This window comes from Triticum dicoccoides, chromosome 5B (assembly GCF_002162155.2).
Source record: "Triticum dicoccoides isolate Atlit2015 ecotype Zavitan chromosome 5B, WEW_v2.0, whole genome shotgun sequence".
Lineage (NCBI taxonomy): Eukaryota > Viridiplantae > Streptophyta > Magnoliopsida > Poales > Poaceae > Triticum > Triticum dicoccoides.
This window is the reverse complement of record NC_041389.1, coordinates 597,211,922-597,225,259: the sequence shown is the minus strand read 5'-3', so window position 1 is coordinate 597,225,259 and position 13,338 is coordinate 597,211,922. Positions and strand designations below refer to the sequence as shown.

The 13,338-nt window shown below is 46.5% G+C and overlaps 3 protein-coding genes across 3 annotated transcripts in view; 1 reads left to right on the top strand and 2 right to left on the bottom strand.

Annotated features, from left to right (window-relative positions):
* LOC119311923 (casein kinase II subunit alpha-2-like) overlaps positions 1-1,021 on the bottom strand; it is a 6,393-nt gene extending 5,372 nt beyond the window's left edge. Inside the window, exons 1-2 of the mRNA XM_037587641.1 lie at positions 668-1,021; positions 438-567 (exon numbers count right to left, since the gene is read on the bottom strand). Coding sequence (XP_037443538.1) covers positions 438-567; positions 668-993 — 456 coding nt within the window. The 5' untranslated portion in view covers positions 994-1,021. The remainder of the gene's footprint in view (positions 1-437; positions 568-667) is intronic.
* A 314-nt stretch (positions 1,022-1,335) lies between these two features.
* Positions 1,336-4,247, top strand: LOC119311922 (serine/threonine-protein phosphatase 7 long form homolog). Its single transcript, XM_037587640.1, has 7 exons — positions 1,336-1,468; positions 2,176-2,302; positions 2,402-3,043; positions 3,211-3,296; positions 3,371-3,461; positions 3,563-3,994; positions 4,073-4,247. Exons 2-7 carry the CDS (start codon positions 2,213-2,215, stop codon positions 4,226-4,228), a joined length of 1,497 nt encoding a protein of 498 aa, XP_037443537.1. The 5' UTR covers positions 1,336-1,468; positions 2,176-2,212; the 3' UTR covers positions 4,229-4,247.
* Positions 4,248-8,867: 4,620 nt separating this feature from the next.
* Positions 8,868-13,336, bottom strand: LOC119310233 (QWRF motif-containing protein 2-like; the record flags this gene model as incomplete). Its single annotated transcript, XM_037586047.1, has 6 exons — positions 8,868-9,413; positions 9,507-9,614; positions 10,197-10,286; positions 10,374-10,487; positions 11,076-11,195; positions 12,200-13,336. Coding segments are annotated over 6 exons (1,635 nt in total), but the record flags the coding sequence as incomplete, so codon positions are not given.
* Between the last annotated feature and the right edge of the window lie 2 nt (positions 13,337-13,338).

Below are 13,338 nucleotides of genomic sequence, written 5' to 3'. Positions count from 1 at the left end.
AGCCCTTCACCAAAACAGGATGTGAGATTGGGAAGTGGAGGGAAGGGGAGAAGAGGAGGTTTCCTACTGTGGCACACCCTTAATCACCTATGGGGGAAGTGGTGCATGGGGGCTGTCAGAACTTCACATCTCTAATTTCTCACCGTTTCAATTGCATCTGCTTTCGCATGTTTAAATCTAAAACTAAATATCTGCTTCATCTGAAATTGTTCAACACACACAATAACACAATAGTTCCACGGAGCCCCATTGTCACACCCTTCCACAACCTCCTGAATTATACCAAATCACATCGACCAATGATAAGATTCAAAAACCATTTGTACGAAGCTAAGTTTGCACTAACCAACTAAAGATTGTAGAACTCTGGCCATCTTCAGATTTAGCATCGAACAATAGCAGATTAATAACCGATCAAAACCACAGCAGCATTATACCTTCTTCTTCCTCACGGGCTTGAGGATCTTGATGACGCACCTCTCTTCGCTCCCGGTCCGTAATCCCTCGAACACCTCGCTGTACTTGCCCTTGCCCACCTTCCGCAGCACCTCGTACCCATCCTGCTCCCTGCACGCAAGCAAAAGCAAAGCAACAGCCAGCATCAGTGCGCAAACCCTAGCCAACAGCAAATCTGGAGTGTCACGCACGGGCTCCCACCCCACCCTACCCCCACTCGATGTCGAGCGCCTCGTAGTCCCAGTACTCCTTGGGCCGCTGGGAGTTGGCGTCGGCGTAGACGCGCGCGATGGGGGTGGCCCCCGCGGGGTGGCGCGTGGCGCGGCCGATGGGCGGCATGGGGCGCGGCGACTCGGCGGCCGCGGCGTAGGCGGCGGGCGAGTGGCGGCGGCGGTGGTGCTGGCCGTGGTCGTGGGAGTGGCGCGGGGCGGCGGTGGAGAGGAGGCAGAGGAGGAGCCGGTGGGGCGTCGCGGCGGCGGCGGCGGCGGAGGAGGGGGAGAGCGGGTGGAGGCGGCTGCGCAGGGCGCACCAGGCCATGTAGCAGTTACTTGACGGCGCGACAGGATGTGGACTGCTCACGCCTCACGCTGCCGCGGACGCGGAGCGTGAGAGGCAGCGCGCCGCACGGCACGGGAGGACATGGACGGGGGAGGCCCGGCCCGCGAGGCCTGCGTATGTTAGTGGGCCGCTCGGTCCAGCCCGCGAGGCCTGCGTATGCTAGTGGGCCGCTCGGTCCAGCCCGCGAGGCCTGCGTATGCTAGTGGGCCGCTCGGTCCAGCCCGCGAGGCCTGCGTATGCTAGTGGGCCGCTCGGTCCAGCCCAAGGCAGTCTTACGACCTTACCCGGAGCCGGAGCCGGAGGGCAACACGCCGCCGGCTACGCCCCCCACCCGCTACACGCCGCCGGCTTCGCCTCCCCTACGACTTACGCTGGCGAGCGCGCGCAAGCTGCCATGGACGCTGGTTGTGGAGCTTAGCGGGGACCTCCGCGGCGCAGCGCCCCCCGAGCACAGGTCGAACCCTAGCTCCTCGCCTCCCTCTAATGGAACTTGATGGTTAAGCACATGCTTCAGATGCAATGTGAGCATCTAGCATGCGAATGCTGTCACTTCTAACATTTCTTGCCCGTGGAGTGTGGAGTGCCTGATAATATTGTGCCTGACTTGCCTTTTTTTTCAGAAAATGTGTGCCTGACTAGCTATGAGTGAATTGCACTTTTTTACCCCCTAAATACTCCATTTATCAAAAGATTCACCAATGCACTGGATTTAAAATATAGATTCCAAATGTATATTGTATAACCACTTGCCCCCCTCCGACGAAACTGGTCCACTCCCATGGCTGTTGTCCGGGATGACACATTGGAGGCATAAGATAGGAGTAAATTCGATTCAAAATCAAATGTGGAATTCGGGAAAAAATATATAGTATAATGGAGAATAATTTTCTGAAATTTTACGGAGAAGAAAGGACTAGAACTGTAGGTAAAAATCAATACTAAAAACAATAATCAAATGAGTCCAGGGTGTACATTTTGATACTTAGGTTATAAATCTGGTATGTTGGTGCCAAATTCCTTAAATAGAGTAGTCACTGCCACTCATATCATATTAGAAGGTAAAAGGGGGAATTTAGTTAAAAGTTATACTGTACCTATCAGTTTATGAACTGATATGCTGTCTTGTCTCTTGTGTTGGTCATTACCGTCCTTCTTTGTTAGGCATATTACAGCAGCTACTATTCTCTACTGGCTGTAAATGGAGCAGAACCTGGATCCTGGTCCTGTTGATAAATCAGTTCTTGTGGACCAGGAGCTTCATAAATCAGAGGCTATATCTGTTGGGAAGGTAACAGTTTAGAGGTTTTCCTTAAGTTTCACCATAAATATGCTCCAGTATCAGCTATTTGCCCTCTTATGCTGTTGCCCACTTTGCCTAAAAATGCAGGTGTATAAACCTATTAGATTTATTGAGCATGGCACAAGACTTAACCAATGGGAGGTGAAGCATGAGGGAATGCTTGCGATATTGCAGCGAGCTGGATTTTACCACCTGCGTTTCTTGAAGATGGTTCAGTTGGACCATGCATTGTTAAATGCTTTGGTCGAAAGGTGGCGGCGTGAAACACAGACCTTCCACTTGCGGTTTGGAGAGATGGCTGTGCTCTTGAAGGATGTGGCCATTCTTATTGGACTTCGCGTAGACGGTACTCCTGTAACTGGTGCAACAGGCTGTCATTGGGAACAGTTGTGCTTAGAGCTACTAGGCCAAGAACCTCCACAGATAAAAGGTGGTTCTATCAACATCGCGTGGTTGTATGACACTTTTAGTAACTTGCCAGAAGGGGCTAATCAGTCAGAAATAGAGCATGCTACACGGGCCTACATAATGTACCAAATTGGCTGCAGCTTATTTCCTGACCCAAGTGGGACTCGGGTGCACTTAAGATACTTGGCACTGCTTCGTGATTTTGATGCCTCAGGGGAGATGGCTTGGGGGGCTGCTGTTCTTGCTCACCTCTACAGAGAACTTGGAAAGGCTAGCATGAAGGGCAAGGCTAACTGCTGTGCATTTCTCACTCTTCTTCAGGTACTACCTCCGGTCCGCTCTAATTTTCATGGAGGAACTGTTGCGATAGTACAAAGTCGTGTACAGCTCGCGACAATTATTTAGGATCAGAGGAATAGTATATTTCCCCAGCCATGCAGTACTTTTGCTTAGTACAGTAACTAATGGCAAATCAATACACATTGCAGATATGGGCATGGGAGCATATCCGGATAGGCCGTCCTGAAAGGCTGGAGAATAAGTCTCTAAACGGCGATCAGCCCCTTGGATGCAGGTTTGTGTTGTATATCATTCCTTTTGTTTTGCTTTATTTTATTCCTGGAAATGAACATCATTTTTTATAATCAGATGGGACGTACCCTTCAAGAACCGTGAAAATGTCCGATCCATAGACCAGGAATTTTACAGGCATGGGCTTGATACTATAACAGATTGTCAGGTATGAATGTATGACTTCTCATAACTGCAAAATAGTACATCTTATTCACGTGCACACTATAAGCAGCACAGTGCTACAGCTCATCTTTGCATTTTCTCTAGATAACATGGGACCCGTACAAACCAAGTCTGATCGATGGCCTGCCTGCGCTATGCACACTTGGATCTGCAGTTTGGCAATCAAGAACTCCATTAATCTGCTTCCAAATAGTGGAAATGCATGTGCCTGATCGTGTCTTACTACAATTCGGAATGATGCAGCACATTCCAGACCCAGTTGAGGCAGTTGAGCGTGTTACAATGCAGGGAAAAACAGATGAGGATTGGTCTACCTACCATGAGAAGTACATTAAGGAATGGGATAACAGGCTCCATTCAGTCGCTGGCCTGCACAATGCCGTGAATTCAGATCCTACTCATGCAAGGAATTGTTACTTAGAGTGGTACTGGCAGATCACGCGTCGATGGATCTCCACTCCAGTAGAGTGTCCGTTTATATCGTATCAGTTATCCGGGCACAGCGAGAAAGCTCTGGTAAGAATTTTAGAATGAAATTTGTCATCTTCCTGTCTGTATTATATGTCTTTGACAAGTGTATTTGACCATGAACAGATTGATCTGGTAAGTACGGTGCAGGGGCGAATTAGAGCGTTGTTGTCAGGTGAAATCGACGGGAAGAGGGTCAAAGAATCACTTAATGATATCGATATGTATATTACTTCTGAAATGGAGAAATCACAGCATGTGCTGATGAAACAGGCTGCTTAAACTACACGAATCAACATATGGTTATGCCCTCAACTGCGCTGCAGGCTATGCAAATTGTTGTTCCAACTGAAATGAGAAACGGGAGTGTTGAATCAGCGACGACCTGTTCAACTTCTGTGGATTTTGCTCAAGCTACTGTTACAAAGCTGGAACAAGTCACTGATGATTGCATGGAGCGAAATACCATGCTACAATTGGACCAAACGAGGGAAATTCAACCTGCAGGAGGAACAGCTGTAGGGCCTTGTCCTACAGGAGATGACACTAGCAACTGGAGCGAGGATGTGCATCATCAGAAAGAAGATCCTCTTTCTGCGTCCACGACAGAAGTCAACCTGCGGGACATAATGAGCACACCGGTAGAGGATGCTGTGACTGAGATTATGAATACGTCTCCTAAGGATGTTACGCTGGAGGAGACTTCAGATGCAGAAATGAAGAATGGAGAAGGCCATCCGCTAACTTCCTATATGCTCATTGAGACTGTGGAGGCGCAGCAGGATGTTGAGCCTATGTATAACAATAGGATCCGCAAGAAGGTTGATCATGAACCACAGGAGTGTGTTCATGCACCTGTGATTAACAGTCCAGATGAGGAGATTGTTCATGTATTCAGGAAAGGCAATTGCATGGGCGCCACTCATGTTGATCCTGACAGCGTTGCAGGTCAGAAAACTGTGAGCAAATCATCAGATGGTCCAGAATCTTACAAGATCTTGGGTGTATCTTCACATGATGATCAACTGCAAAAAGTCACTAGTCCATCTGGGAAGGATGATATAGTTGATGACGTTGTGGACATGAGATCAGGCAGTAGTACAGGTCAGGGGGCGATTGGTGAACCTTTCAATGCCACTGGATTTGGAGAGAACTCAAATGCTTCCGAGAATAAGCTAAGTTCAATGCAAGAAGATGCTGGACCTCCATCGGGTTCTGAACAGGAAGAACCTGCTGCTGCCGTTTGCAGTGAGGGCCATGTTGTTGGTGCCACACAAAACCTTATCGTGGGTGCCAATGTTGATTGCCAAATTGGGAACGACGCTTTGGACCCTGCGATCCTGCAAAAAATTGCTGGCATACCTGTGCCCGTCACTAGTGTTGGAGAGAAGCGTTTTAGTGAATTCGAAGCAACGGACACATTTGAAAAGGAGACGTCCACTGGTGATGGGCATCCTGATCAGTATGATGAAATATCTACCAAAAGGAGGAAAGTGGCGGCTTCTTGGCATGAAAATGCAGGGACCCCAGATACTAAAATAGAGGGAAATGCGAAAACTGATGATCAAACTTGCCAGTATGTTAGAACTGGGAGCGCCCAGATGATAGCCTTCACAAGAAGGAAAACAAATGGTGCACTGATGCAGTCTTCTTCTTCTCCCTGACTCCTAATCCTAATATCTAGTTGAAGCACTGTAAGTATTTTTTGGAGGCCGGTTTTGCTTATGCATGTACGTTGTTATACGGATGCGTATTGGAAATGAGCAATGTTTCTTTCCAATTTTGTAGTGTTGGATCTTGCAAAACAGTTGGCCATATGTTCAGGCAAAGTTTACGGGATTTCTGTGTTTTTCAGCACTCTGTTTTGCATGCGCATTCCTGTGTTTTCAGAACCTTATGAACCAAAAAGGCTTCCTCCTCGTGCTTGCCATTCAATTTCCCATTTGGTAGAAACCCTAGCTTCAAGCCAGGAGCCACTAGTTCCAGATCATTCACGGGCAGAGGAGACAAGAGAGCGAGGGAGACGTTGTAGCGTGAGCAAGACACGCCAGCCAACCCAAATCAACAAGGATTTCCCACCCCTCCCTCTGGCAAAGCTCCTTCCGTTGGTGTCGGTCGTGCCGTGCTCCTCTCCTCTCCTCTCCTCTCGGCATCAACTGACGCCGTCCTTGGGCCGGCACGGCACTCGTCACGGTCCCTCCCTTGGCGCCGGCGAAGCTGATGTGACCGTGCGTGCAGCCGACCCGATGGCATGGGATGGGAGGCGAGAAATCTTCTCAGGTGGGCACGGCAGGCGCTGTCCCCAGCCTTCCCCTCCCTCGTGCCCGTGAGCGCGCTCACGCACTCGAGTGCTGCATTTATGCCGCTCCGGGACATAAATGTTGCCCATATCTCTCTCGCCTTCAGGGCAGGTGTTTGCCACACCTCTGCTCAGGGCACGGCAGATGACAAAGAAAACTTCATTGCTGGCGGAAATTGGAAGATTGATTGGTATGCAGATGTACTAACACCAGAAGCGATGGCTCTTAAGTTTGTTTAATTCTTGCACAAAAGGTGGGATGCAATCGTCTTATTATTAACTCTGATAATTTGAAAGTCATTGACACAATGAAGAATAGAGGACAATCGGCGGGAGTTGCGGCGGCAGTATTCGAGGATTGCTACTTCATGGCATGCGATTTTCCGTTGACTAGATTTGAACATTGTAATAGGGTAGCTAATAAGGTTGCTCGTGAACTTGCTAGGCTAGTGAAAGCTTCTGTAACTAGAGATTGGTTTGAGGAGCCTATGGAGAATAGTGTACCTCTTCTTATAGACGATGCAACTATCATTTTCAATTAATAAAGTGGATGTTTTCTTTCAAAAAAAAAGGGTGTTTGCCACACCTGATTTCTTGCAACTCATCTTGCTCGTCCGCCTGCTTCCGTCCGGACCGTGCGGTCCGGACGTGTTTTGCCATCTAACGTGGTCCTGTATTGATCCGCCGATCGGTGCAAACATGGTTTTTTCGTAAATTGAAAGCAAACTGGGGGGCTTTGCGGGAGTCCAAACAACAGTCATGTAGGACTCCGACACCTTGGGCTCACTCAGATCCCACTCCCGGTCTCATTCTCCTCCACTCTGTCCTTGCTCCTCCGCATCCGCGCCCTCCTCCTTCGATGTCGTCGGTGTACCTCTTCGATCGCCAGCCAGAAATTGTCAGGGGTCCGCAACCACCACCCACAGGACCGTCCATCCAGAATTCGTCCGCAGCCAGGTATCCTCCATCCCCTTGTTAACGACGGCCATGGAGGGTACCACGCCCAACAGATGCTCGGTTAAATGTCATTGAGCTTATTTTCAAAGTTCATGTCATCTTTTATAGAGTGCGAAGGATGGCGGTGTACTCGAGCATGGAGGATGAGTTGCTGTGCGATGCGTGGTTGGCCGTATCCGTAGATTTTAGGCAGGAGCAGAAGAGGGCTCTTCTGGCAGCGCGTGGATGATTCATTTCACATGCGAAATCACATTGCGCCCTACGACATGCACATCATCCATGAACGCAAATGTGAAGTCGTTAGCGTATCGATGGTACACCATCCAGACCACAGTCGTCAAGTTTTGTAAAGCAATTGATCGGTTGGAGGCAATGTGATCATTGCCCGCTGCAACCATGGAAATCATAGTTTGCTCCTTGCTCAACTTGGTGATTGATTCATTCATTCACTTAATGTTGCTCTACTCAGTGTGTAGCGTGTACGCGTCTTCGTGATGTATCATAGGTTAGAGGGAAGACCATTTACGCACATACGGGACGAAGCGCAAGGGCAGTATGTGTGGGACGACATGATCCGTTCATGAAAAACTTGTTGAACATCCTATTAATGTCGTTGAATTTGAACTGTTGTTCTAGTAGACTCATTCGCATGTTATTTATGGATGATTTGTGCTATTTTTTATCCGAACTTTGATGAATGCCATCATGTTTGATGGCTGGCTTCCGTATCAGTGTCCGTGAACGGATGCGGTGTCTGGTTTACGGGTCAGTGTTGGAGATGCCCTAATACTAGTACTGCACTTTGTTGGCTCCCAGTTGCTACTGTTTCGTATTACAGCAGATGTTTTTCTTTCATAGACAATCTCCAACTTGTGAATGTTGATACTTCCTCATAGTACCTCTTGAGACCCATCAAAGATTCATGGATGGGCCTTTCTAACAAATCAGTCCCCAATAGAAAAGTGATGGCCTCACTCAACATGCCCGTTGCCTGTACCATTTAAAACGAGAGGAATGACCTCCTCGCCAATGTCAAGAAGGAAGTAAGCTATGGTTCACCGTGGGTGCTAAAAATTGGGTCAAATGATGTCGCAAGAGTAGTGAATCTTTGTTGCTCGGGATGTTGTAGCACTATCCGTGTCGTGTTGTAACACAAACTAAACTCTATTCCTCTTCTTAACTGATGAATGATGTTGTAGCACTATCCGTGTCAGCGCTGTAACACAAAACTATTCCTCTTCTTAACTGATGGATGATGTTGTAGCATTATCCATTTCAGCGCGGTAACACAAACCATTCCTCTTCTTTTTTTTTTTTTTGAGGGGAAACATTCCTCTTGGAAGTCGAATCCCCGCTGCCTCCTTGAAAGAGAGATGTCCTGAACCACTAGACGGGAAAGAATCAATATACTTTTAATGTCGAATCAGGATAACTGATGAACGAGGCAAATCGTTTGCCTCTTGTTCAAAAAAAAAGACTCAGCTACGGAGCAAACATGGTACTCCCTTTATTCCCCTATATACAAGGTCACTTCGTTTTTCATGTCAAATTTTGATTTATAATTTTGGTCAACAAAATATGGATTATATGTCATCAAAAATATATATCAGAAAGTTCTTTGAAATGTGCATCCAATGAAGTACTTTTTGTGGCATATAACTCACTTTTTGTTGGTAAATTAATGGTCAAAGTTAGACATGAAAAATATGAAGTGACCTTGTATAACGGAATGGAGAGAGTACTCCGTACTATACAAGAGAACTGAGTACCAGTGGAGGATTATATTGCATTTGCCATGGCGCGGAAGGTCATCTGATAAACAAGAACCCAATCTAAAACTAGCTACTATTAGACCTAATTGCTCATCTAATAAGACCAACAAAAGAAAGAAAGGAACTACAGCTATATATACATGCTTGCCCCCTACATCTGTTCTGCATCACTGCATATTCAACTTAGCCAATCAGAACCTAGCCAACCACCACCATGACAAGAGCACCGGAACTTCATTAGAACGCATCGATCGATCGACCGAGGTAACTTCCTCGAAAGTCATATGGCTCAGTGGGCAACCCGAGCAAGCCATCAGATATAGCAGCTCCACCTACGTAGGCTCTTCGGTTAGTGAGTTAAGCCTAGTGTCAACTACGAGGGCTTGAGCCTCCTATGAGTTGTCTGTACTCGCTGCCCTTGTAGGCTACAGTACTTGACCTGTTTTTATCATAGTTGAGAGGTACAGATTAGAGGTGCTCTATAATCGTTGCATAAAAGATGAAACTGAACCAAGCAGATTGTACTACTTACGTGCATTGATGCGAGTGTGGACAGCAGTTCCCTGGACTGGTCCATTAGAGAACGCTCTTGCGTGGCAATTCTGGCAAGGTCAGACACCAAAATACTTGTCCCAGATAGCTGCAGGATGACATGAATTAAGCCAAATTCACCACATAACAAATATTGCACCGAACACTCTACAGAACTAGTTCTATGCCCTCTATACTCAAGTAAATATGAAATCCTTCAAACGTGTTTACATGCACCGCCATACAAGCTGCAAGAAATAATTGACCGTACAATGATGCTAATGTTTGTTAATATAAGATGCTTGCAGCAGCAAAGTGGCATGAATATGTAAACCTCTTCATGTAGCTCAACGAGAAAATAAGCCAAAGCGAATGTGCACAGTCCTAGGGCTGAACCCTCAGAGAAGGGACAAAGTTAAGTAAGATATCTTGCATTATTCCAAAGCTTGAAGGGCTATCAAAGACGATATGATCTGGGAGATGGTTGGCCAGAATCAGCCTAATCGACACAAACAAATTGACACCTGATACGCTGCAGCCAATCCAAGCATCCATTCCAGATCGAAAGACTTGTAAAACTTATAATGCACCAGGTATATTTTGTAGGCATTACAATCATTCTTGTGAGGAAATGCATCGGTAGATAAGCAACTGGTAAAAAGGAATCAGAAAACAATTTGAAGCGCAGTACCTTAGCCAGTAAAGAACATATTGAACTTCCTATTGTTTGCATGATATCAATTGCAGAACCAACGGCATTTTTTACGTCTTGGATATCAGCCTGCAATTCAAGAGGTAGTAAATATGGTTTGAAACTTCATTAACATAAGAGAAACACATGATTAGCAAGATGGCATGCTATTCCAACCTTTGCTCCATCAACAGGAAGGCACAGAATGGTGGCAGTTAGAGCCTCCACAATTCCAGATATTGAATCTGCATACTCCATCTCTAGTGAAGACCACTCCTCCAAATATGGCATCTATGTCAATCGAATTTGATCAGATTTCCAGAGTTATGCAAATTGATAATTAACTTCGATGCAAAAGGATATTGTTCTAGTATATATAATTATCTGATAGCTGCGCTGACCTAACTAGTTGATACCTCTATCACTCTATTAGGTCAAGCTATGACCAGTTAATATGGATGATTGTTAAGCAGTATAGTTATCACCTATCAGTTCTGTATATTTGTCTAATATCCCACTGAAGAAGCTACATACTGATCTTGTTTCCATCTCAACTTCATAGTTATGCATAGGAAAGGGCCATACTTAATAGAGGAAATAAGTAACAAAATGGCTCAGTTTGCTATTAATTATCCCAATCATTATACGAACGAAAAAACATATTAGTGGTGAATTGTACAAACCACAAAGACTGAAAATCAATCAAATCCGTATTCAAATTGTCATGTTTACAGCTAGCTATCCTAGTTCTTTCATGCGCTTCTTGTCCTGTTGGCAAAATAGTCTCTTGCTAACTATGCCGGGCAGGAAAATGCACTGGATATTATATTTCAAATAATGCGGAAATATCATGGGTACCAAAATTTAAAAAGTTCTTACCTGTCCCTTTAGAACCGTCATGAGTTTCCAATTGTTTCGGAATAATTGTAGCTGTAACCTTTTAAGAGCAACAGATTTACGCATGCTTAGGGTAGTAATCCATGCATCACATAGGTCTTTCTGGTAAAGGAAAAGAAGAAATGTCAGCAAACGAACAAACAAAGAAAAAGTAGTAGCGGAAATGGACAAAATGAATCCTTTCCTTATTTCTAAATGTAGGTTTTATTAGGATACCTATTTCGCGACTTCAGTTAAGCACTAAGATAATAAAGTTCACAGAACTCTAATAGTTCATGTATGAATGCACAGTTCAAACTTCAATTTTTATATCATCGTAATTTCAGCATTAGATATGGTATTCCATCTGTTTCGAAATATAGTGTGCATTTTGACCGTCCAAATCTATGATTTGGCCAACAATTAATCCAATAGCAAGTAGGTTATGTTACACAAAATTGATAACATTGTATTTGTATTCAAAAGCATTCCTTATCATAGCAAGAAACAGAGGGAGAACACCTTGAGAAGTTTAAATATATTAATACTTTTTTTTTCTTTATGGCTCCAACATACAGAAAGGATTTTCAAAGCTCTGTCAGTTATTTCTTTTATCCTATCACTATCCTACATATTTGGTGTGCGGACTATTTTTCAGCTGAATAAGATCTGGTAAGATGATTGAATCTTATTGACAATTACACATAAATAGCCTGTTATCTTTAGTGTGAAAGCTGATCCCAATAAAAGTTGCACATGCCCATAGAGATTCTGCACTATGTTATAAGCATTCATGAAAAAATGGGAGTTACACTAATATTACATGGAATCAACTCCTGCTATAACAGAACAGTAAGTGTGTTGCCATAAAGTTTCGTAAGCCAGCTGTTCAGACTTGTTTGTTTTTTACACACTAAATATAAGTGGCCTTATATATCAGGTAAAAATTTAAGTCTTGAGCTATTATCATATATACACATGAATATCATCAACTTCTATTTCTTGATGTTTGACAAGGAGAAAAGAATATGGCAATAATATTTAAAACACCATATTGATTTTTCCAATACTGATTAGACACTTGGTATACCCATGATTTGTGATTTTATCGATTAACAGACACTCACCTCTGCAGTCATCTTCTGTGAAGCAAGTGTGGCGTCAGCCTGCGCATTCACACACCGCCACTGCAAATGTCGATTGCACAAGATTCTCAACAGGTGCTCCCCATCAACCTTACTACCCCCAACCCACCTCCTGCCGTAACCAGACGAATTTCTTCCCTGCTGATCCCACGTTGACGCACTCGTCCCCATGGAGTTCCTTGGGCGGGATGGACTTGACATTCTCCTCGATGAATTGCCCACAAGCTTACTTGGTGAAGACTGCCTAACTGGTCTGTTGAGTGGAGACGAAACAAACCCGTTCAACAACGACTTCTTCACCGGCGCTGATCTTGGTGACAATGCCAATCCAGAATTATGTGCCACATACGGTGTGCCTGGGTCTGCAAAGCGCTGCATCCTGCTGCCAGCAGCATCATGCAAGAACCGTGCAGGCACACTCATCCCCTTTGTTGATGGACGTGCTCTGTGAGCAACGCCATTTCCGGCATCCTGGGACTCAGAATTGCTCCCTGATGACAAGCTCTCTGTGTCCGATGACATCAAGTAGTCCCCGCTGTCAAACGAGGTGCGGCGCACCCCGTCGTCGAACGCCATGGACTGCCGCAGCGATCTGACAGCGGCCAGGACAGCGGCGCCCTTCTTGTCCAGAGAGCAGTCGAGGCTCTTGGTGAGCGGATTCCCCTCGAACCCGTGTGCCGACATTGGCCACCTCTGGTGGGTATGGCCCCCTTCGGACCCCTTGGCCCTCTCCGGCACCGCGCCCGCAGCAGGCCGCCTCCTCTCCGGCGTGGTGGAAGCCACCGGCGGCGCCGCGGGCCGCCGCACCGGCGACGGGGACATGGCAGGCTTGGCCTTGCTGGTCTCGAGGAAGTAGGAGCGGCCCTGGAAGGCGACGGAGAGGCTCCTGGTGGTGGTGGTGGTGGCCCCGTTGGGCCCCGCGGCCTCGCCGGCGGCGGCATTGCCCCCCGCGGGGCGCGGCCGGTCGACGGACGAGGAGCGCCTCGGCAGCGGCGACGCGAAGCGGCGGGAGGGCGTGGCGGCCGAGGTGGAGGTGGAGGTGGAGTTGGAGGAGGAGGTGGTGGTGGTGGATGTGGAGGTGGAGGTGGAGGTGGACTTGGAGGAGGGCGCGAGGAGGTAGC

What these genes read in the sequence shown, in the direction of transcription:
- LOC119311922 (XM_037587640.1), top strand. Translation starts at nt 2,213, where the DNA reads ATGGAGCAGAACCTGGATCCTGGTCCTGTTGATAAATCAGTTCTTGTG. An exon ending in CATTTCTCACTCTTCTTCAG is followed by an intron (nt 3,044 to 3,210) that starts GTACTACCTCCG and finishes TACACATTGCAG; the next exon opens with ATATGGGCATGGGAGCATAT. An exon ending in GATCAGCCCCTTGGATGCAG is followed by an intron (nt 3,297 to 3,370) that starts GTTTGTGTTGTA and finishes TTTTATAATCAG; the next exon opens with ATGGGACGTACCCTTCAAGA.